The sequence below is a fragment of the Oryzias latipes genome (assembly GCF_053564925.1).
Source record: "Oryzias latipes strain Hd-rR chromosome 1 unlocalized genomic scaffold, Olatipes_Hd-rR_3.1 chr1_Y".
NCBI lineage: Eukaryota > Metazoa > Chordata > Actinopteri > Beloniformes > Adrianichthyidae > Oryzias > Oryzias latipes.
The window spans coordinates 2,884,022-2,909,135 of record NW_027616335.1 but is presented as its reverse complement, the minus strand read 5'-3'; the positions used below and the strand labels follow the sequence as shown (position 1 = coordinate 2,909,135).

At 37.5% G+C, this 25,114-nt stretch overlaps 1 protein-coding gene across 2 annotated transcripts in view; it reads right to left on the bottom strand.

Annotated features, from left to right (window-relative positions):
* Positions 1-1,790: 1,790 nt before the first annotated feature.
* The window catches only part of LOC101166773 (uncharacterized), a 71,257-nt gene continuing 47,933 nt past the window's right edge, over positions 1,791-25,114 (bottom strand). The window contains exons 4-13 of one of the 2 annotated variants that reach the window (XM_078943715.1): positions 20,352-20,446; positions 18,056-18,241; positions 17,777-17,941; positions 16,049-16,087; positions 15,878-15,957; positions 15,654-15,750; positions 15,223-15,300; positions 12,147-12,383; positions 10,828-10,924; positions 1,791-2,411 (exon numbers count right to left, since the gene is read on the bottom strand). In XM_078943715.1, the coding sequence (XP_078799841.1) occupies positions 10,872-10,924; positions 12,147-12,383; positions 15,223-15,300; positions 15,654-15,750; positions 15,878-15,957; positions 16,049-16,087; positions 17,777-17,941; positions 18,056-18,241; positions 20,352-20,446 (1,030 nt within the window). In that variant the 3' untranslated portion in view covers positions 1,791-2,411; positions 10,828-10,871. Of the gene's footprint in view, positions 2,412-10,827; positions 10,925-12,146; positions 12,384-15,222; positions 15,301-15,653; positions 15,751-15,877; positions 15,958-16,048; positions 16,088-17,776; positions 17,942-18,055; positions 18,242-18,911; positions 19,074-20,351; positions 20,447-25,114 lie in introns of those variants that run through there. The other variant, XM_078943716.1, reaches the window with a different exon arrangement.

Here is a 25,114-nt window from a genome sequence, read left to right as displayed (position 1 = left end):
AATAGTCACTCTTAATAACTTCAAACTCACAAAAACATAGTTTAAAATAAGCACTTATTGTTAAAAACAAAAACCTGATATTTCTTTTGGCTCTCTTTTGACTTTTGGTGTTGTTTTTTTTTTATGATATGGCTCACATAAAAATGCAAACACATTTGAATGTGGATCTTTTCAAAGACAACTGTCCACAATTTGAATGCTGAATAGGTCAACTCATATGAGGATTTTCCAGGATATGCGATTGACAGTACTAGTACATGTGAAAAGATTATTATTTTATGTCTCTTTGTGTATTTTTGAGTGCGTTTAGAAAGCACAGTCAAAGATGACTGGCCAAGCATTTCAAAGCAAGACTAAATCAAAGTTAAACTCCAAAGAATGACCATGAGCTTAGAAAAGGAGATCTGAAAGACTCTTTGAAATCCTTCTGTGACCTGAGGAAGGAATGTCCCCCTGATAAACTCCTTGTGTTCTGTCAAAAACAGAGGAAGAGCACCTTCTCTTTGCATTTCTCCACAGCCTTCAAATGATCCAGCGTTGTTGTAAATATACTCTGCATATAAATAGAGGATACTGAGACCTTTGGATCCGGTTCTGTGGTGGAAGAAGTTTGTGTACTGCCTCAGTGGGTTTGCTGCAAGGTGTCCATGTCTGTGGTCAGGTTTGAGGGGTTCACATAAGCATTAAAGAAGCACTCCTGTAGCTCCGCAGGCTCAGGGCAACATCTCATCTGCTTAATGGTGGATTAAAGCCTTGTGTGGGCAGACTGTTTTAAGTCTGTATAGAAACAAGCTTGATATAGCAGCTGGACCAATCCCAAACACTGGGGAACTTATTCCTGCAGATAAATCCCATTTGCATATAAAATTGCATAAATCTAACAGAAAACATGCAAACAGAACTATATAAAAACACTCAAAAGTTTTCTCCAACTATTTTTTTTCTTTTTTTGCAAGACAAGAATGCCAAAAGTTTGTTGTTGATACCCTTTTTAAAACAGTTTGCTTTTTTTGTTGCGCCCTAAGATGCGGTGGCCATGAAGTGTAAATCATATCAATAAATCACTTGACTCAAAAAGGTTTTAAAGATCACAACGCAAAGTAAAAAAAGCAAAACAAAAAATTAAAAAAACAGCATCATATTTAAGAAAACAAAACAAAATTCCAAAAACTAAAGCGGAAGAAATTAAAAAAATTAAAAAACACTTCGGGACACAAAAGTCATTTCCAGAAATAAAAATGAAATGTTACAAAAATGAAACACAATAAGAAACCAGAAAAGGCAGAATGGTGATCGGATGATGAAATCCAGTATCGCATCATGTCAAATAACTTTTGGTTGAAATGATGGACAATCATCCAATCAGCGAGGAGAAGAGGCTTTTGTCGTGAAACCCTGTCCCCCTTATATTTTTTACTACCGTTACATAGAAAATATAAACGCAAAAGCACGTTTCACACCTGTCACCTTTTATTTATGTCAAGAGTTGAATGGTCACTTTGAGAGGGCAATGGTTGGCACCCAAAGACACAGAATTAGGCCTCTTTGGATAACTTTTTAAACCTCTTTAAGTTGTTTTTGTAGTGAAACAACAACTGGAAATGAAGGTGTGAGGTCTCTACACCACTTCATATTCAGAGGTATCTATATTGTAAAAGAAAAATCTTTAAAGTTATGAGGCAAAGATCCCTGAGCTACAACAAAGTAGGTGGAACAAGACATGATTTCTAAATGAAGCTATAATATTTTTTAATGAAGCATTTGTTTAAAAAAAAACATTGAGAAAAAAATGTTAATCGAAAGTTGAAACTTTATTTTTGCTTAGTTGGATAAAAGCTACAAAAATAAATACAGAGAAGATAAATTATAACAAATAACAGAAAAGACAAGGATAAAGTCCGATTTTAACATGCACATACTTGTTGAATGTCTGACCGAAAAAATGAATTATATTTAAACCTGTTTGTTACAGGTATGCTCAGTTTTGATGAAATGCTGGATCATTGTTTTTTCCAATAATATCAATGCAATTTGAAAAAAAAGTGATACCGCATAAAAAAAACCTGAAAACATTAATGAAGAATTGAATAGCAGGAAGCATTTTCAAGTAGAGTAGCTTAAAAAATGGCAATGTCATCAAGCAAACAAGATACATTTTCTTTTTTGCGGTGTTGGCTTTTCTTGCAACCACTGTGCATTTTTCTTTTTCCATTTGTTAAAGTCAAAATCTATTGGCCACCATAGGAGTAAACATTAAATAAAAATTTGCAGAAGAAAGCACAACATATGAACTTGCTGACAATGGTTGTAGTAGAAGGATGCTGCAGCCCAAAAGGGGACCTCGGTTTTCCATGTGATGTGAAATTTTCAAATCCTTTTTGTTACGGGGAAATTTCAGGTTCGTCTTCATTCTAAAACACACACCCACACACACACACACACACACACACACACACAAACAAAAGATAAGTTAAGGATAAACAGAAAAGTGAGTGAAAACCATCCAGTTGTTAATAAAAATCATACATGGCACATAATCTCTCTTTAAAGTTTCTGTTTTGAGCCAAGCTTGTGTAGCCTTTGTATTGACCTCTGACCTTCACAGGGAAACATCTAATTGTAGGAATGGATAACTGACATACACCCACTACCCAGATATTGATGTGATTTACACTAAAGTGTCCACACAAAATATTGTAGTGCCTTAGGTGAAGGGAAAGCAGTTTTGGGTACAGCATGTCTTTACATTTATCCAAGTTTTGTCTTAACCCTTGTGCAATCCTAGGCAGTTCAACGTTGGGAGTTGGGTCATCTAGACCCACTAGACAGTGCTCTGAACCTTTTTTCTTCAATGATTTGTGAACCTCACTGGTGTCCATGGATCACATGAAATCTTTCCACCTTTGTCATGGTAGGGAGAACACGTCAATGTAACGGTGGGGTCATCTAAGATAGCACAAGGGTTAACCAAATCCCAGCTTTTAAGATCATGCAGGAAGCACACCTTGTGTATTTCAGTTGAAAATGTTGCCCTGTCCCTCCGCAGTTTTAAATTTAAACAGTTTATCAATCAAGATCATATTATTAAACAGGATTGTTAGATTTAGGCAAGACTTCGTAGGCTCAGGTTCTGGATCGGACCCCACAATCATTTCAGTACATTAAGTTGAGCCACAAGAGTAGAAAAAAAACTCTGTAGGCCGATTGACCACTGTCCTGAAATCTGAGTGCTAAAAGATTGACATTCTTTAGAGGATTTTATAGATCTAATGAAGCACATCCAGGGATAATCTCAGACCGTAAAACACCATAACAGAAACATCAAAGAAAATATGTTCAGCCAAGAAGCCAGAGATCATTTTGAAACACAACCCCCCACTGAAATCAGAGAGATTTAAAACTGTATTTCATTTGGATTTTTCAAGAGGAAACACAGAATAAAAACCCTTTTTTGAAAAACAACAGAAAATGAAAATAGACACAAACAACAACACTTTTACACTTAATTTAGAGGTGAATTTTCTGGGATTTGGCTGGTAGATTGAAAAGGGAAGAGAGAAACACAAAGGGAGCACTAAATATCTGTTCAACATTTACATTTAATCAAAGTTTTGAGGACATCAATGTTTTACGTATTTATTGTTTTTTTCTGGCTGGGAGGCTTGCTGGATGCAGGTTTTTCCAGCTGTCCTTACCTTCACCTGATCTCAGAAAAATAGGACCTGGTTGGACCACCTCCAATCAACCCCAGTGAAGGGAGGCAAGCACTTTGATTTTGTTTTTTAAATGTCAGAACGGGGTTACCCAGAAAGCATTTGCTGTTTTATTAAGAAAACAAAAAAAAGGTTTGATTACACTTTCGAAAAATGTGGTTTCAAATAGGATGTATTCAGACTGGACACATTTAGTTTGATTAAAGTGAGACAGAGTTTGTTTCCCCCAATAATCCGGAACAAGTTTTTAGTCTAAATACACCCAAGTGGACCCTGGTCCTGAACCAGGAACCACTCTTGGACCCATCTTTCAAGGTTGTCCGTTTGTTTCCAATCAGACTGAGCTCCGGTTTTCTATGAGTTTCTTCAGTCGGATTAGGCTCCAAGCTCGGAGCAACTGGACCGAAATGGCCACTGTATTATGGGTTGTAAACAGAGAAGGAAGGTAGCAACCATGACGATGAGACACAGGAACTTATTGAAATTTGGTTATTTTTAATAACCAAGTGATGTGATTAAATACCTCTACAATTGGAGAGATAGGGAGAATCCGAAGGGCTAGGGAAAGACTTTGGATTCAGCCATATATTAAGAAGGAGAAGCCTTAACATTGTCTGTCAGCGTCACCTGGAATCCACGTGTTCACATTCAGCAGTGAGTGAACGATGACAGACAGGGACGTCATTAAGCCAGTGTGAATTTGACAATTTGACACTACCTGAGGAATGTGGAGCAGGAGGTAGGTGAATGTCTATCTATCATTAGGACTCCGGATCAGTCTTGCCAAATGTTCAAAGTAAGTTTTGAAGCAGCGTTCACATCTGTATTTATCTCTTTTTTTTTAATACAAAAAAAGGTTCATTGATAGACTGTAAGCTCATTCCCACAAAAATTAACCAAGAGCTGTTGCCTGATAACATTATTTGACTATAAAAGTTTTTTTTTTGCTATTTGTACTCTAAACTATTGACATTTTTATTCATGTTTAACATTAAAAGCTCTCTAGTAAATGTCCAAATTAAGCAAAAAACACTGGTCTGTGTTTTTATTGGTCCCCTTCTGATCACTTAAGCTCTGATAACACACCATAACATTAACTAAGAACCTAAAATAAAAATAAAAAGTATTTATAAAAATGCAGTGTCTGTGGACGGCCATGGTGTTGTGGTAAAGTAATTAACTTTTGATCAGAGGATTGCAGGTCAGGTTCCCACCTTGTCTGCCCATGTGTTAAAGTGTCCTTGGGCAAGACACTGAACCCCACATTGCTCCTGGTGGTTATTTAGCGCCAGTGTTCTGCAGTGTAGCCTCCTTTAGTGTGTGAATGTGTGTGTGGGTAAAAGGGAATTGTGACTCTAAAGCCCTTTGGGACTTAAAGCAAGGTAGGTCAGGTAAAGCGCTATATACGCCATTTACCATTTGCCACTTTCAAAGGACTAGGTGCTAAGCCATGACTCCTTTGTACTCTTTGCCCTAGAACCTAACTGGTTTTTCTACAGCCTGTTTTGTTGCTGGCATGAAGGCAAAAAAGAAGCAGAGCCTCATTCAATAATGTGTTAAAAAAGGACCACCTTATAACGAACAGCAGCCATTGTAGAAACTCAGAGGTTGACATTAGAATTTTTTATGTGCATACAATATATACAAAATCCATAAGCTAACTGAAATCTAAAAAATGTCCTAATACGTTTTCTAGTTTTAAATGGTCATTAACTTTTTTGACTGTCCAGACTCTGCCACCAGCAGAAACAAAATCAGTACAGCGTTCCATTGTTTATCGTGGGCTTATGTTGTAATAATAACCAGCAACAGGGGAAATTTGCGAAGCAGTACTACAGATGTTTTAAAGTTGTAAAAAAAAAAAGGCTGTAAAACCTTTCTTTTCTCAATCAGACAGGAACCCTTTTATACTATATGTTTCTCTCTTTTTAAACTCCCAACGTTCAAACCTTCTTAGATAAGTAAGCCCAGTTTTATTGAATGAAAACAAACATCTGCTTGCGATTGAAGATTTATGCAACTCTGGTAAACTGAACGCATGCTGGACAGACCACACAGGACAGAGGAGATTAACTGACAAGTTCAACAGCCAATCAAGACAGTACCCCTATGTAAAAAAAAAAAAAACTGCAAAATTACACTGAAAAAAAAATCAGACGTTGACTGTCAAAGAAGAACCGCAATATTGCAAGGACACACTAATCAGGCAAACTGTGGTCGGGGGGCTAGACACTACAGCTTTGAACCTGCAGAAAAACGAATACGCCGGTTCACTTCAAACTGCTTTTCCTATTTCAGCATCATCCTGCTTCATTTAGCACCAATCAGCACACTATACTATATTTGTCCTGTAAATGTTTTGCAGGTCAACTTGACAAACAAGAAAGCAGGAATCCAGGAAATGCACCACTGTGAAATGTCTCTGGAAAATAGCAAAGACCCGTGCACGTCACAACTCCCAAAATAAAAACATTGTTGGCAGTGTCAAGAGGGAGATGTTGGAGTTCCTTAACTATCCTTCCAACATTTAATGTTTATTTTTAAGCTGCAGAGCAAATTTGGATTGCAGTTTTCAAAATAAACTGGTAATTATTTGATGCCAAACAAGATTATGATTTTTGTTTCAGCTTCTTGCCCTGTGCAGCGGTCACTTTTGAAAATGAATCTGAGTTTGGGCAATACAACAAATGCTGCACATCTAGATTTGCAGTGACTTGCTCAGTAACAGGGAAAGAATGTGAAACAGATGACACTGACAATGAGGCCACATTATTCCTCTGCAGTCTCAGTGAACCCTTTAATTAGAACTTTCTGACCTTTAAACCTTGGGATGTTTAAATCCTAAACCTTTGCAGACAGGGTGTAAAGGCTGGACATGACTAAAGTTCAGGCTTAGATAAAGTGCTGACATTTAACCCTTTTTTTTATTTATGCAAAAGAGACAATGCACGCCATTTAGGAAGCTTATGTAATTTACTCTAGTTTGTTTTTGTAAATGTCTAAGATGACAAAATCAAACTTGTAAAAATGTATTTTAGTACTACAAGGATGTGAACCTCCTCCTAGAAAACACAGACTTTTTTGTTGCTGGATTTTAGTGATGTTATCTGAAAATCTGAAAGCCTCAAAATAAACAGGATAACTCTCCTTAACCTTTGTAAATCAGTGGGATCCTGACAGTGCCTTGTAAATACCATAACTTACACTGTTCAAACTGACCTCTGCCACTGGGGGCAGGAGTTGAACTGCCGGAAGCTTTCTTTATCCCAAAGGCTTTCAGGGTGAATCCAAAAGGTAAATCCTAAAGTCTCTGCTAGCTTTTATTCAGCCATTGTCAATGTTTTTTTTATGGTTTGTTTATAGAACTCAGATGTAAATTCTGGCCCCCCTCATTGGCTCGATCTGTAACGATTTACTATGGTCTAATTACTGACTTTAAGTGATAACATGGAGCAATAAAAGCATTTTTCCTATCATTTTCCAGAATCTGCAATAACCTGGAGAATTTTTGACCGCAAACTTAAGTTTATAAAGTTTGGGGGCTGGACTGTGGGTGCCTGTGAATTTTTTGGGATACCTAATAAATTGTAGAATAAAAAGAGCATGAAACATGTATGTATGTTCTTACTACAGGTATGTGTGCTGTTGTGTCGTTTTAACATGAAGAAAAGATATGATGATGGCAACTCTTCTCTTTGTAGGCTTTCTAAGAACACTGCAAACTATTTGATACTTGCAAAAGTTTTAGACCTTTTTTTGGACACTCAAAATATTTAACTAGAGTTGAAGTTTAATTGATCTGTGCTTCTGAACTTTTCCGAACTTTCAAAATCAGCACAAGTCAATCATTTTTTGTTTCAGTAAGAGCGAGGATCCAGGAATAAGGACGCCATAATTAAAATCAGTCAAAATACTTTTGCTCCAAACTCTTGACAGTAGAAAAACTAGATTTAAGACAAAAAATAATTAAACTGCACTGCAATTTTTGCCTTAATTTTATGAATGTTATTTTGGAGATGCTTAATGTTAACAGGTTAGACTGCCATCCATAGTCATTATTTTTTAAGCCAAAATTTTGATTAAGAATGAACGCTAGTTTTTTGTCACTGTAATCAAAATAAATTACAATTAGGCATGTAAAAACTCAAAAAATGCAAACCATTTGCTTAGAACTAGCACAAAAAAAAAGACTTATTCGGCTGTATAACATTTAATTCCAATAAACTTTTAACAGTTAGCTTTCATAGTTTATTTTTCCCTTTTTGAACATGTGTGTGGAACTCTTTGTCTCTAGATGTTGATATTTTATTATGAGATGTCTTGTTATGTGAAAATGTTACTACTTTTGGGTGATTTTCTTAAGATTAGTGTCATTTTCCTATTTTTAGGGTTGCATCTTTTTTAGTAGAACCTCGATTAAATGTCGTAAACGTTTCACTTTTTTTTGGTAAAGGATGTTTATTTTTACCCTAAGTAAGTTCATTAAGGAAATCTTCAACCTCTGTCTTCACAACTTAAGTATCCCTTGTGCTATCCAAGGCACTTTAACATTGGGAGTGGGGTCATCTAGACCCCACAAGACAGTACGCTGAACTTTTTCTCTTCAATGATTTGAGATCTTCAGTGGTGTCCATGGATTACATGAAATCCTCTCCACCTTTGTCATGGTAGGGATAACACAGGTGGGGTCATCTGGACCCTATAAGATAACACAAGGGCTAATGTGAAATGAACATAGGGGGAGGGGTTCCCACCAGCTGTTTTGTGGTGGTGCTGCTTAGAGAGAGCTGGTCTGCGTTTCCTGACAGTCCCTCCCTTCTGCAAAGCGGCACAGGTGAAATGTCCAACACGCTGGTTTGAACAACATCAAACCACACAAGCAGGAAGCTTCTCTTCACTGTTGTTACTGAGATAAAGATCTTGGTTTCGGAGCATGTGCCACGATCAACCTCCTCTCAGAAATCTAAGGTTGCAAAGTAGTGACTTTATACCAGATTAAAATCAGAAAATAGAGGATGTAATGTAGCTCTCTTAAGTGCCCCTTTAGACTTTGTATTGGGCCACAAACCAGTCTGTATTTTTTTTTGTTTCTCACCTTTGACTTCTGAACTTGCTCCATGAGTTTTACCCATGAATAGCCTCTCTCAACAGAGGAAGCTGGGTTTGAACAAACTCCAAGCATTCCTGACTCACGCAGCAGAATTTTAGTTTGTCCCTCTAGCTCTTTCCTGCTGTAAATTTCTCATCTCAGGTGATACAGGCAGTTTCCTTCAACCTTAACCATTAGACATGAAAGCTGTGCAGTAACAGGAAAATAACAAAGAGAGCGCCACAGTCTAATTATGCTGGCACAGTTTATGACCTGCCTGTACAAATCTATTATCTCCTGCTGCAGCCTTTCAACTCCAACTTTCTCATTGCTTCCAAAACCAGCTGGAAAAGGCTGAGAAGTCCACTTTCTTTACTTCAAATTCTTTATTTGTTTCCAAATTCCGTTATTCACTGCCCAAAAACAAGTTATTTAGTGTTTTAAAAAGGCCCTCTGCTGGTATTAAAGTAGTCACAATAACAAAGATATTGGCCAACTAGTCCCTCAGTCCTTTAACAGTACAGACATTCACGATACCTACATGACTAAGAGCATTTTTGTGGTACTTTCACCATGATCACAAACTCCTGACACTAAAATCCTCTGCACTTTTAACGGCCTCAAAGACCCAATCCAATGAAAATCATATTTTTAATATGTTCTAGTGGCATTTTTCACATGATGGAGGACATATATAAAGAAAAATCAGTTTAAGATATAATTTCTGATTTCTGTGATTCAGGAGGAGACAATAAAATGCAGTTGGAAAAAGGATTGTATTTGTGACAATAAGCTGGGCGGGTCAAACACTTCCGTGCTCCACTTCATTCTGATACATCCACTTGCAGACAAATAAATCCATGCGCGTCTTCATTTTCCTCGTCGTACCTGGCATCTGGCCCAAAACTGTACAGCGAAATAGCTTCAATATTTGCCCACCATATTTGTTGCACTGGAAATTTTAGGTTGGGGTCGTGAGGGGGCTGTAAGCTACTTGTAGAATGGGTAAAGATAGATGAAGATGATGGGATGTGGGGACAGGCTACTCCACACCAACAGTCCTGGCTGCAAAATCAAAAGTGTGTTTTCTAAGAAATAGTTTCAAGAGCGGCAGGAGTTCATTAGTAATTCACCTTTGAGTTGTAAGATTTAACAATGGGATAGTTATTATTATGGGATAATTAATAAGACCACTGTGAACAATTTTACAAAAGATCTAAATATGATCGGAGTGGGACTTTTAAACAAATACTTATATTTAAACTTCTTTGGCTGAAACACCGTGGAGAGACAGTTGTAGTAACCAACAAGGATCTCTTGAGCACTGGGCTTTCCAGATGGGAGCTTCATCGGCTGTTAGGGGCAGTGTGAATTCTTCTGCCTCAGGGTGCAGTCCTGATTGTGTCTAAACTGATAAGAGGAAAGGATGAGGGGAGGTGCAGGTGTGGGTCCACATCCTGAAGCACATGATGATTAGCCTGAGAGGGCTCTGTTACTACTCGTGTGAGAAGGATCCCATCCATCAGTGCTACGTAGAGCACCTCGGGTTAAAAAAAAACAAAAAAACACGGCAACAAATTACTTTGAGCCCAAACAATAATCAGTAATACAGAAGAAGAGTTGGTATGATGACTTTTTGATCTGTGGTCTTTTTATGTCTGATTTAGGTGAAAAATTAGTTTTCAAAAACCTTATAAACGTAGATAAAAGCTTTTTTAAGTGTGTCAGCAATTGAAATGTTGCATTCTTCTAATACCTTCCCTGAAGAACCATTTTTGGGTGAAGCATTCACTGACTTATTTATAAATCACTGGGTGTCTGATTATTTAGAGGCGTGTACATCTTGTAAATCTAGAGTTAATGGTTGTGACTTTTCTATTTTTAATATGAGGAAGCTGTAACGTTGCACGCCTAGCGATTAAATGCGGCCTGTAAACTTACAGCTCATGGTGGGGATTGCCCTTTTTATTAACATCTGAGCTGGCTCAGCAGCTGTACCAGAGCATCTGTTGGCTGTAATCTTACCGAGTTTCCCAGGAACAGGACAGTTGCAAGGTTGCGGCAACACCTCAAACAGGAGAGTCGAGACAAACATCCAAGAGAATGAGGCTTTTGGGGGTTTCTGCAGAAAAAAAGTATTAAAAAGTTTGCAGAGGACACGCGAGTATGTCGACTCAAAACAATCAAGTTATTTACTTGTTAAGAGGGAGCAAAGAACGACCTTAGAGGCTAGACTGAACTGTATTTTGAAGACATTTTTGCGAGAATAAACATTAGATGCATTTATGGTGCTATGCTATGCTTAATACTCCATCTTGGCTGTGTAGTTTCCATAAACACAACAAGTCTTTTCTGCAAGTAGGGGTTTACGCCACAGCTTTACTTCTCTTTGCTGATCATAACCCTTACAAGGTAGAATTGTGTGTCAGTACCAGGAAAAAATGCCTTCTAAAAGACAGGTAAGACTGTAACTTGTATTAAAAGCTTGTTAAATCTTAATATTGCAGTTACAGAGGAAGAAATGTGGTTGTAATGTAGTCACATGCACCCATAGGGGGGTTGACGCCTACGAGCCCGAGGAGGGTCGTAGACAGGAGTGGCTGCATCTTCAGGGGAGTGCAGGTGTGCCTTGCAGTTCTCTTAAAGCACTATTTAATGACATTCTTTAAAGGATGTCATGAAAATAAATGCATCATTGTGTGTGGCAATTGTATTGTGAAGTATTTGTAAGAATAATGTAAGCTACACACACTCATGCAGTGCCCTTTATGCAGCACTCCAATCATTAGTAAGTCTTTGTTTGCTATGACCTGTTGTCTGCAGCATGCTGGTTCATGAACATTTCCGCACTACAAGTTCATAGAGCGGTCTACAACTTTGATATTTCCTGCGTGAACCGTACAGATTTACCTATATTTTCGTCCCTTAGGGCAGTTGTGACGGAGGAGGCATAAATCAATGGATTAAGCCAAAAGTTCACATCTTAGGCCCATCTTTTGTTCTTTTTGGACAAATAACCCCAAATGCAGAAACTCCATGGATCCCTTCAGATCAAAGCCTCTGGTAAATACTATCCAATGGAATGTGCATAAATGTTTACATAAAAATGTCATGTTTCCTGATGAAAATGTTAAATACACGTTCTGATGGTTATAAATGTTTAGAGATAAGCACATCAAAGAGGCTATGACTATTGGGTCAACACAGATACAGAGGTGATGATAACTCAAAACATATTTGTGAAAATGGAAAACGGATAGAGAAGGTTTGTGTGAAGTTAGAATTGTGGGAGAACTAAAAGTCTTTTTCCGAAGTGGACATACTGTACAAAATGGAACACTGACCTCCCCTGTGGCAGAGGCCAACATTGTTGCTGTTGTTCTCATTTGTCTCCTTCAGCGATTCCACTGACGTTTTGTTAGAGGCAAGGCCTTCGTCATCAGTTTTCTCCTCTGCGCTGGCCTCCACAGGTGCCGGACTATTATTCTCAACAACATCCTCCTTGGGTTTGTCGTCTGAGCTGTTCGCAGCAGGAGCAGCAGACTCAGCACTGGGATCAACAGCAGGTTTATCAGCCTCCACTGGAATAGACAAACCAATAAGAATAATACAGATAATGTTACTTTGCAATATAACTCACAATTAACTTTTCAGTTTAGCTTATGTCATAAATTGACTGTGGGATACTGTAATAAGCATTTCCAATTCTGGGGGATGCTGCAAATCAGCTCTTTACATTAGCATGCTGTGCATTCAGCGTCAACACTGTGATGTAGTCCCGAGGGTGTATTTGGGAAGACCACCATGTTTGTCATGAGCCATCTGATTATCTTCCAGTTCCTAACAATTTTCAGTCATGCAGCTGTCGGAGGTTCTGGGAAATGAGGTTGGCCCCTTGACTGCATGACAGGCCCGTCATTATGTGGCCACGTTTTGTTCAGTGAGAAAGCAACGATGTGGAGCTTTAGTTGATATGTTTTTCCAGTGCCTCAGTGCTATCTTCATTGTCATTGGGTTACACGGAATCTCTTTGTGTCCGTGAATAACAACCAAGACAGGTAAATGTGTAATATATATAATATTTCTGTTTGCACATTACAATTATTTAATTTTAACTATTTTAAAAAAAATTAAAGTTTTACTTTAAATTTTATTTTAACGTTTTACCCTTCTCACCTGGTTTATTTTTCTTGTCAGAGGCTTGCTGTCTCCCACCTCTTTCTTCCCTTTTTTTAAAGCTCTTTTTAGACCTGTGGGAACCTGAGCTGACGATGTGAAGTGTCAGCTGGAACAACTGAAACACCTGTGAAGGTGTGCAAAGCTTTTCAGTGGCCGGTAATTAGTTTTATGGCTCTGCTGTAAAAAATCCTTTTCCGAGTCAAGATAATAAAAACCCATTTAGCAGTTTAAGGTAGAAACTTTCAAACCAGGACCTACGTAAAGTATAACAGAATCTTCCAGCATGATGTTTTATTATTAGTATTCTTTTTTTGTTGTTGTTGCTTACTTTCTTAGATTTTATGTAATTGATGCTGTGAGTGGAGGATTTTATGAATGTTCTATTGCAGCTACTTTCTTAGTCAAATGGACGTAAGCCAATCTACCAATTTGAATCATTATGCCATTTCGGGTTTGCTGTAGAATATTACCACTAATGCTTAGCTCATATTGCAATAAGTAAATTGAATCTGAAACAGTTTACTTTAGTTTATAGATACCCTTAAAGTCCCACTTATGCTGTTTTTAGTCCAAATCAAAAAACCTGTGTCGATTTCTAGGACATAGTTTCTGCAGAGCATTAGTAGTTCATTAGAAATTCACCTAAGAGTTGTGGGCAGGACGGTTTCCCATCATCCCTTTTTTAACGCTCTCTCACTAGCTTACAGCCCCTCACACTCTCAACCTAACATTAGCGTTGCAACAAAGGTGTTGAGCAATATTGGAGCTATCCAGGTGTATAGTTTTGAGCCAGATGCAACTCAGATGAGGAAAACAAAGCTGTGCATGGATCTGCAAGTGGATGCATCAGAATGGAGCAAAGCAGTGAGGTTGTGGGCTACTGACTGTACTATGTCACTGCTACCATGTCACTGCTACAAGCTTATTCCAACCACCTTTTTTGTCTGCTCCTGATTACCAAAGATTTTAATAAAGAAATACTCATAAATGCAATTTTAAGCTAAGTTTTCTTTATTTGTATCCCCATTTTAAAAAGCGCAATTTTGCAAAATAGAACTGCTGAGTTTTTTGGTCACCATTTTAATGAGCATATCTTTGTGGTTTAACCCTTGTGCTATCCTATGGGGTCAAAATGACCATTGACATGTTCTCCCTACCATGACAAAGGTGTATAAAGGTGAAGAGGATTTCATGTAATCCATGGACACCAGTGAAGATCACAAATCATTAAAGAAAAAAGTTCAGAGCACTGTCTAAATGACCCTCTCCCAATGTTAAAGTGCCTAGGATAGCACAAGGGTTACAGTGAAATTTTATTTGAGGAAACTTCTCAAACTTCACACACCATCTAAAAAGCTCTGAGCTTTAGAGAAACACTTCAAGAATCACAAGTAAATATGATAATACATACATATAATCCCATATTGAGTTTTTAACTTTTTTTCACAACAAAAATCCCCAAACTATAAGCTTTAACATCTGTAAAATATTGTGTTTGTATGTTTGGTCAGTGTGCCAAATTGATGGTTGGTGCACAAGCCCACTGAGAATGAGTGTCTGCTGCCCCACAGCAAAATGACTGGCCTTCCGTTTCCATCATGTGGTGGAGTTTGGTATTTCAAATAGGTTTAAAATAGAAGTTTTAATTTTTAACCAAAAAGGATTTCAAATTAACTTCTGATTTTAGTCATTATAAGGTCTATGTAGTTCACTAGTTCAGTAGTATCAAAGGGAGTTTTTTAATTATTTTTATTTTCTCCTTCAGTAAAGAAATCCTTAGAAAAACCCTACACTTACACCCACTTCTTCCTGTTCATTTTCTGGCAGTGGAGGAGAGTCTGAAACCTTCAGAGGTCTCCAAACCATCATTATGGGCTGATAAGACAACCAGCAAGCAAGCAAGACGCTTAATGTATAGAATGCTAAATTCAAGATGTCTTTGACAGGAAAGATCTCATAAGATATTCTTTACAGCCTCACACAGGGTGAAGCTATAAGCTATAAGTCAATCTAAATTTCACACTTCGATCCAGCTAAGATGTTACTTTAACAGTCTTTAAGTGTGAGGTTTTACATCATACACAGGAAGCTGTCACAAATGGTACTTCCTTTTAGTCTGTTTAACTGATCTTTGGAAAGTGGAAGTCTTAGCACACATCTTTAGATGACTTCATTTTCAAACTAACACACCAGACACCATTTTGCTTGCTTTCTTTTTCATACTAAAAAAGATGCTTTTACCTTTCTGCTCCTCTTGTGCTTCAGGTTTGATTTCTTCTTCTTTGGCAGGATTTTCTGAACTTTGAAAGGTTTGCATATCTTAAAAAAATTCAAAGATCAAGAGTTTCAGTTTTTGTAAACCAACAAAACTTCAGACGAAAAGGAGAGTAAACAAAGACCGTTGTATGATTAGTTTGGAAGGAAGCTTCAGACTGACCCTTTTCTTTTTCTTTTTTTTTTTTTTTACTTGTCCTGTCCAACAACTGAGCAAACTGATGAGAGCTGAAGGCCATTTGTGTTTTACTATTACAATAAGGGGTTATGTATCTTCGGGTAGCCAGGGTGTATATTTTTTGTTTTGTTTTTTCTTATTTTTAATTATCTATTACATTTCAAGTTTTAAATATATATTTTCTTTTACAGAGGGAAGAGAGAGGGGAAGAGTGACTGACCCTTTTCAGGTTCTGTATCAGGCGGTGACTCAGCTTCTACAGCGCTGAGAGGGACGTTAACTTCATCAGGTCTGGAGGTCAGATCAATGGAGTAGTGCTGGAGGAAGAAAACGTGGACAGACTGAAACAGTCTAACCTATTAAAACTGCTGTTCGTATCAATCTCATCTTGAAGTTGCTTGAAACATCATGAATAAAAGTCAAAGGATTTAAAAAAAAACATACCCTCCCTCTCCCTCGTGCAAAGAAACAAGCAGCTCCAAACGCAAAAACTACAATGATGAGGACGATTAGGATGATGATGCCTGTAGACACAAAACAAGTTCCAACACGTGCAGATATGCCGACCTTGTATAAACTTTTATAGCTCCTTGTATCTGCAGGGGAACAACTCACCTGTCTTTTCTCCTGCTGCAGCAGTAGGTGAAACAGTAACTGCAATAAACATGAGCAGTTACTTTAAAATATGTAATAACAAATGCAAACAAAGATTTTTTGTTAACAAATCATACAGTTATTTAAAAAAACTATTCCTAAAAATAAATAAACCTAAAAAAACCTAGTTTAAACTTAGGATTTCAAAACAACAAATTATTAGGTCATTGCACTAAATTTTACCCTGATAATGACACAAAACCTATGGTTTTTGTATTTTTGCAATGGTTTTGTCCATTTATTGATGCTACAGTGAGTGTTCTTGGCAGCCGTGCCAAATTTCTGTTCAATTGTTAGACTTTAAGACCATTTTTGGAATTATTAGTTGATCAGAAAGTTAAGACACTAAAGCTTTTTAAGCATCTTCAACGTGAAGTTAGATTTGACAACAGTGCTCATTTTTTTCAAGGACCAGAACACAAATGAAATTCTTTTCAGCTCATTACATATATGGGTTTTATAGGTAACAATACACTAGATCTGATAAAACTGGATTATGACAACTCTGCAAAAATATAAAATGAAAAACTCAATATGGGTGGGATTTTTTAAAGTTTTTTTTAAGTGCCTCTTCCCAGTTACTCTACTTTACTTTGCTTGTTGATTTTCACCTTTCGGCAGATCCCTTCAGTGGTCACCACAGCGAATTAGCTTTCACTGATTCTCACAGGTGATTGGGCCCCTTGTGGCTTCATAGTTAGGCAGTTGTGCAAAGGGTCTTGCCGAGGGACCCACACTGGATAAAGCTCATTATGCCCCCTGGGGATTGAACCCTGATTTCCCTGAGTAATAATATTAAAGAGTTTAAGTAATATTCATTGTATTTAATGAATCTAATGTGACCTAAGTGTGTTGAATGCATTACTGGAAAAATCTCTATTAATGATTATGAGTAGTTACACTGTTAAAAATCAAAAAACCTTTTAGCAAAATAGACATTTCTTCTACAGTATTGTTATTATCACAGCCACAGAGGCTGGAACAAAACTCTAATTACATAATGATAATTAAAACTCAAAATTAATATTGACAAAATAACAATGCCAAAATTCCTTGTTGAAATATCTTTTGATTTATGATCAGGTTAAATTCAATGTCAACTAATGTACCATATACTGTTCATAACAATTTTTTCTTTTTTACGACAAAGAAAATTGACTCTAATTTGCTATTTAAACTCAAAATGTGTGTTCATTACATTTTAAAATCAACAGAATAGGTTTCTTTTACCCTAAACATACAGAACATAGAAAAAAACAGGACCTAATAATGAATTTTATCAATGATCGTCCCATCTCATCTTAATCTTAGTAAGGTGACACATTGCCAGAATACTGTCATCCCCGTCTTTTTAAAAATAATGTATTTGTTTTCATTGTAACCTTTGATCCATAAGAGTTTTGATGCTATAGAATTTCCGATGTTTTTCTGAATCTTTCACAAATTGGTAAAAATGAGCTGATGTGCAAACTGAACAAACATTGCTTCATGTACTTTCAAAACCTTTCGCCTGTTCCTGCAAAATGAAATGAAACAGGAAGCATTTCATCAGCTAACTGTGCTGTCAGTGAGCGTTGAAACAAAAGTGCAAAAAGGTGAACCGAGGATCTGATTTATTTACTTTTACTATAGTAGGGAAAAAAAGAATGAAAGTCAGTATTTGAAAATGTATATTAAACCCTGGCTTACTCTTGTCATTATTGTTTGTACCAGTTGTAGGTTTTTTACTTTCAACAGTCCCAGAAGGAGGAGTAGGAGACGTAGAAGAATGAGGAGGAGAAAGAGGAGACATGGTGGTTGACTCTGTGGACCCTGCAGTTTGAGACACTTTATCCTGTGTTGTGCTTTCTCCACCTTTATCAGGAAATGACAATATATCAAAACACAGCAAGCATAGCAACTGTTGAAAATAAAGAGGAACTACACATGACTGTGCCAAAGATCAGTTATCAGGGAAGGCCCCCCCACCTTCGCTCTTCGTTGGCGTGCTGCTGTAGGTGTTGCTTTGTGTCGCCATTGGGGCAGTTGTGTCCTCGCTGGTAGCTGTGGTGTCACTTGTGATGGTGGATGCTGCAAAGCTAAAGTCTAAAACATTGTCGCTTGTAGCCTTGATGGTGACCTCCTGACCCGTTATGGCACAGACCACTATCAGCACTACATAAGAAAAAATAAAGTTCCAATTTAGCACAATAATTCATTTTAAGAGGGATACAATACAAGCTTGAAGTTTCTAAATAACGTCTGAACTCAATAACCTTTTTCTGGCTTTGTCATTGTCTTTTTTTTTAGATTTCTGACACTGATATGTACAAATAATGCTAATTCCAAAAATATAAAAAGTTTTTAAAAAATGCAGCACAAAAGACAAATCCCCCAAAGCAAATGAAATACTACCTTAACCCATCCATGACGGATTTTATTTCCGAACAAATTTTCAAAAAAATTCCTCAATGGATTTTCCGTTCAAGGTGATCCTAAATTAATAGATTTAATGGCACCTTACAAATCAGAGACATACAGCATGAAGGGGTTATAAAGAACAAAACCACAATTTAATGTGTTTCTATTTTTACATATATGCATTTAAATTACAAAACAAAAGGTTCAATTAAAATTATACTGAGCCAGTTGGGCGGAATTTCTGTTAAAATGAATGTCAAATTAAACACAAATTTATAGATTTATGCTCAAAATAGGAATCAAAATTACTTCTTAAGAAAATTCTTACACAATTTCCTTTTTTACTCTTCGGTTATAAGGAAAACAAATTTCTTTGATCGTATTTACCTCCTTAAAACCAGAAAAACTTTGAAAGGAATCTTACCAAGAAAGGATGAAGAAAGTTTTGGCATTGTAATTGTTTTGCTAGTAGAAGTAATTGGGAAAAAAATGAACATAAATATTTTTCCCTATAAGAAACTGACACTGCTGCTGTCATGAGGTGCTTATCCTCCTCAGTGATATTAAGTAAATAGCACTGGCTGCCCTTGTTGCTAGTCAAGAAGAAAAGAGAAGAGGATCAGTGCAACCAACCACAGCAGGATGCCAGAGGTGACTCGATTACTAAAATGTTTAGAGATATAGGAAACTGCTAGTTCAACGCTTTGCACATTCTTCTATCTAGAGAGTGCTGTGAGAATGTTCACTAATGTACAACAAACATGTAAACATATTTCAAAATCAAAAATTTTCATGAAAGGAACAAATGAATAAATTAAAAAACAAACAAGAGTCTTAATGTTGCTGAAAAAACGCTGCTGTGTCACAAAAAAATCTTCATTCACCTCTTTGAGAAAAAAGAATTAATCCTCCTCTTTGTTTGGCTAGTTGAGTATTTTAGAAAATGTCCACTGAAGGACAGATAAGACTAAATTAAACAGTAATGTATTTTCTTCTTCAGAAACTGGGCCTGCTCAAAATAACATCAAAATGATGTTACTATTAGTTCTGCTGATGCTCACTAGATGTCACTGTGACTAAGGACAAAATTCTCAGACAAGAATCTATCTTTTCTGGATGTGTGCTATGAAAATATCTGACATTCCAGGTGTTTTGCACTGACTTAAAGGTGATTAGGATGAATGCCAGTATTGCAAGGGGACAGCACCTTTTAGTAGACTGAAGTATTCATTGATGCAATGAAAGATGGCACCTTCAATGTGATGAGTTATTTATACGTCATTTCCTTAAATATGGATTTGTCAGGAGTCTTGTTTTGGTGTAACTAATTAAAAAGGCATTTTCTGTCTTTATTTGATGCTATTTTAGACCAGGACATTGCTTTCAAGCTGACAAGACAACAGTATTATTTTTTTCTAATGAGAAGCAGAAGTTTTTCAAAATGTACTTTTGATTTTTTATGTTTAAAAAATTCTTGCTTGTCACCGATAAAGTTTGTCACTATGACTTTTCCTGTGAGAGTAGAACGCCTGTGAGAGAAATATGCGCTCAGTCTTGTAGCTTTATTTATTGCTGTTTACGTCCTCATGCCAATGGTAATCAGTAGCAGGATTAGTGTTAACTGCCACCCAGTCACTGGCAGGCTCCACGTGGGCCACTGCAGGCCCCTCCTGTCGTCTGGCCTGACTGGGTTTGCTCAGGACCCGCTCACAGTTTTGGGGGGGACTGGGAGTCCGCTAATCCTGAAGAAAGACGCATGTCCGGGCCACCTATCTCTGCATTGCAGAGCATCAGGCAGGAGAGGAGTGGAAAGGAAAGAGGAGAGAGTGTGTTTCTGTGTGTGTGTGAGAGTTGGACCACCCACCCGGAGGATTCAGAGGCACAGGATTCACAGCCCATTCTGTTGACCTGCCACACCGCCCCAGCTTTGGGCAAGGCCCTCCCCAATTGTTCCGCCTGCTAACATGAAGAGGGGAGGGGAGGGGGGGTTGGACAAGGGGGGTGTGTGAAGGGGGGAATGGATGAGCTGTAAACAGTGGGTTGAGCTTCTCTCCTTCAGCGCACAAAAGGGCTGAATTGTGTCAGACTGGAGCACTTTTTAGAGTGGCCCTGCCATTGGGTCTGAATGAAACATCTGTGGAGGCTGAGCCAGGGGGAGAAAATACTATTTTGCTGTTCAGCCACACTGACAACCTGTTTTCTAATTCTTTACCCCCCCCCCCCTTTTTTTTTTTTACACACACACACACATAAACCGCATCCACCACCTTCATAGAGTTACTTCTCCTTACGCCTGGCAAAACTTTACTGTATACATTCATTTACAAAGTTAAGAGATGGGAGGAGACACAAATAAGTGGCTAAAAAAGGTAGTAAAGATCTGTTTTCAATTTTTGGTTTTTATTTTAGCTAAAGATTGACGGTAAGCAGATATAAAAAGAAGCAGGCATCTGTTGGAAAACTGATGGATATTTAGCTATTAAAGTCGCAGCTTTTTGCATAGTTTGGCCAGAGGTTCGCCTTATTCTTAGGAGCGACTTAAATGTTGTTTAAGAAAAAGGCTTATTTATTTTGCCACCAATAAACCCTAGAGGGCACTGTAGGTGTGTGTATCAATATTTGCTACTGACAGCAGCCAGAAGAAGAAGCGCCGTCCAAAACAAACAAGGAAGAGAATCTGAACTCCCTCCTGACTTTATGATATTTTTCTTATTTGCATCGAGACATTACAGTCCTTGGTTTTATTTTTTTACTTCCTCGGACTAATGCGGTACAGCATGTCATCAAACTGGGTCAAAGAGATATGGAAGTACCACTGAAAGCGCCCCTCATTCAGGCGCAGCTCCTGCAGTAAATGGTAAAGATTGCCTTGAAAAAGAAGACTCAATGATCTCATGAACCCAGACATGACGATGTGTTTACAGATCATTCTGCAGAAGTCTTCAAACGCATATCAAAAAAGAGGCAGCAGTTGCATATTTGACTCGTGAAACACATTCACTCTGAATGCAGCATTATGCCGGGTTTGGCATATTTGTTTAAAAGCGTTGCACTTTTCCCCAAAAGTGTAATTTATATGTTTTTATTTTTATTTTCTTCTTATGCATTTTTGTCTGCTGCAACATATACTCCAGTGTGATTTATAGTCCAAAAATTACAGTAATTTAGATGTATTAAACAAAAAATCAGCCTGTAGATCAGATTTAGTAGTTGTACCACATACATTTTAGCCGTTTCCTTTTTGAACAAACCTGAGGCAAAACAACACAAAACACTGCAACCACAACAAAATACAAATTAAAGTGTGCAAAAAATAAGACTTTTATTCACAGGCCAAATTTGGCCCGCGGGCCTGAGTTTGACACATGTGGTCTAAGGGCAGGGATACCCAGTTTAGTTTAATTTTTGAATAGTTTAATTTAGCAATCAGCTATTGTTTTTTATAACTGATTTTATGAACAGTTAGTGAAGCCCATTGAGACTACCGTGTTGTAATATTGGGCTACATAAATAAAACTAAACTGAATATAAAAACAAGATGTGAAAAATATTTTGCTCTAAAAGATGATCTGAGTTTGTGTTGAGTTCTGAATGTTATAATGCATTCCATGGAGAGAAAAAAACTGTGATGTTGCTTTTTTACATTTTTACAAATCAGAAACATTCATTCATTCATATTCTTAACCGTTTATTCCCTTTCGGGGTCACTGGGTTGCCGGAGCCTATCCCGGCCACTTGGGCGTAGGCAAGGGATACCCTGGACTGGTCGCCAGTCTGTCGCAGGGTAGAATATCCTCAATCACACATCCATTCACTCTCACACTCACACTCACACCTAGGGACAAATCAGAAACAACTTCTACAAATGAACAACTTTTCTTCACCAAATCCTCGTATCTGCAAAAAAAAAAATCTATTCATCTTCTATTCCGTTTATTCCCTCCCCAGCTAAGAAAATAATGTCTGCCATTAAACCGATCAGCGGCCTGAAAAAGGTTGAAGACCACTGCCTTAAGGTGCACTGCAAATATTTTGATACTTGCAAAGATGACTTTAGATGTTCTATAGAATCTAAATATTTTTACCAGGTCTTAATTTATCTTTGTTCTACATCTTTCCAAGCTTTTTTCAAACTCAACGTTTAAGAATTATTTGTCTAAGGGCTGGGATATGAAAACAAGGAAATTTTTATTAAAATGACTCAAATTCCTTTTGCTCCAAACTCACGACAATAGAAAAACTTGATTTAAGATAAAAAACAATTCAAATTGCTTGGTTTCAAGAAATGTTAATAAGACATCTAAAAGCATTTTATGAAAAAAAACTACTTCATAACATGGAGATGCCACATTAAATCACTCAGACAGTTTTTACCATTGAACACAGTTGTTTTGAAGACCATGATATGAGGATTTATTAAGATGGGCCAACTTGTACCAAGATTGTCTTCTCAATTTGTTCCAAAATAAGTGATTTTTTCACTTAGTACACTAATTTTTTGTCACTGTAATGCAAATGAATTACAAAAACTCAAAAAATACAAACTGTTTGGTAAGAAGTAGCAAAAAAAAAAAAAACGTCTTGGGCTATATAACATTTGATTTTTGATTAATTCGATCTAACAGTTAGCTTTTTAAGCTAATTTTTCCCCTTTTGGATGCTTATGTGTAACTCCTTATTTTTAGATTTTGGTATCTTCTTATAAAATTAAGAATAGTTTTCTTTTCCTCTTTTCAAGCTACATTTTTTACAATGTAATAATGGCTAATAGACCTGTGTAAACAAACAAAAATAAATGGTAAGGTTTTGGAGGGTAAAATGGCTGCCAACATCACCTCAGCAGCACAAGGACAAAGGGAGAGCTTTCATACCATTATTCCAGTGTGTGCAGCTCAAATTGAAGGGAAAACAAAGATTCCTTCTAACTTTTCAGTCTTCCCTTTTCTTTAATCAATTTCCTCTGTTTTGTTCCAAATCATCCATGATAACTCTCCCTTTCCCACCTTTTGTGGCCCCCGGTAACAAGATTCCATACTTCCACACACACACCCATACACATTTATTGTTAACCCCCTGTTGTAAGTAGGCAATACCTTCGGCGTCAATACTCGTTTCCCCCTTTGGCTCCTCAAGCCTGAACAATGAAGAAGGCCCACTGGCTCCAGAACCCCACTAAGAAGCCCATGACCCTGCCCACCTACTCTACTAAACCCTCACACATGCAGACCCTCCCTCACATGCACAAACATACACACAGAGGTTAATGCAGAAAACGCTCATGCTGAAGTTGTAGACATGATCACGTTTGCACACACAGCTCACACGAGCCTGCTGTGAATGAGGGGAGCAAGCCGAGGGGGAGGGGGTGGGAATGGGGCAGAAACGCCACTTTTAATACCAGCTCAGCTTGTAATCACTGGAGTTTGAACTTAGAGGACTTCTTGTGCCGAGAGGTCAAGAAGACAGAACGCTCATTGGCTCTCTCCTTTCTTCCCTGCTGCCCTCTGTCAGTCATCTGATTCTAAATGTCTCTGATCCGTTAGCTGCTTACATCCAGCGACAACAGCCCTAAGAAAATCTTTAATGTATTTTCAACAGGAAAGTGTAGGTAAGACAGATTTCCTCTGGAGCAAGCTCAACTGCCTTCTGGGCTCAAGCAACCCAGAGCTTATCTTTTGAAAAAAAATTTTTTTTTAAAAGACTTAATTCTCTTCTTGTAAATGGTTTTAAAGGGAATTTTATTGCCTTTTTTTAATACTTACTTGCGAAAGAAAATATAAAGCCAATGCCTGTAAAATATCCATCAAGTGTTACAAGAACTGCTTTCCTCCAAGCATTGTGTGCATCTGGAACTGGCTGAATGAAAAGTCTCTCCAAATTATACACCTTTAATGGACTTTTCATTTCCCAAATATGACCACCCAGAGAACACAGCCCATGCCACCCACACACTTCTAGGTGGATTTATCATTCAGCTGATGTCTGTTTGCTTGATGAATGAAAGCAGCTCACAGCACTGACATTGGTAGCTTGTTTGATGGAGAAGCAAAACATAAAGACTTTATTAACTTAACATGTGAAGCTGTGAAGATTAATTTAAGTGCTAAGGAAAATTCAATATCATAAAAGCAATATTGTTATAAAGCATAGAAGGCTGTCATTTGGTCAGTCAGTCACTTCTTTACAATGTAAAAATGGCAAGTTAGCATGGCTATTTTTATACGAATACAGATTTTTTTTTTAAGAACCTAAGGGTCCACAACCTCACAGCTACAAGGTAAGTAATGGAAAAACACCAGACCAGCAGATACAGGGCACAAGGTAAGACTCAAAGCATAAAACCTACAAAAGCTTAGCATACAAGCTGGGCATGTTAAGATTTGCAAATGCAACCAGGCTACAATCAGCTTACTTGAGTTACCCGTTTCTTAAATGTCATGTAAACCAGAACAGTGATTTCTGGAGGGAGATTTTGTTTGCAAATTAGATTTGGCCTGACTGTTGGTGCCATCTTGGGTGCCTTTGATGTCACTGAACCCCAGCCTTTCCCAACATGGAAAAAATTGGAAGGATAAACAATTCTAACAGATTGAATGTGGCTTGACTTGTTTGGGTAACAAGCCAACT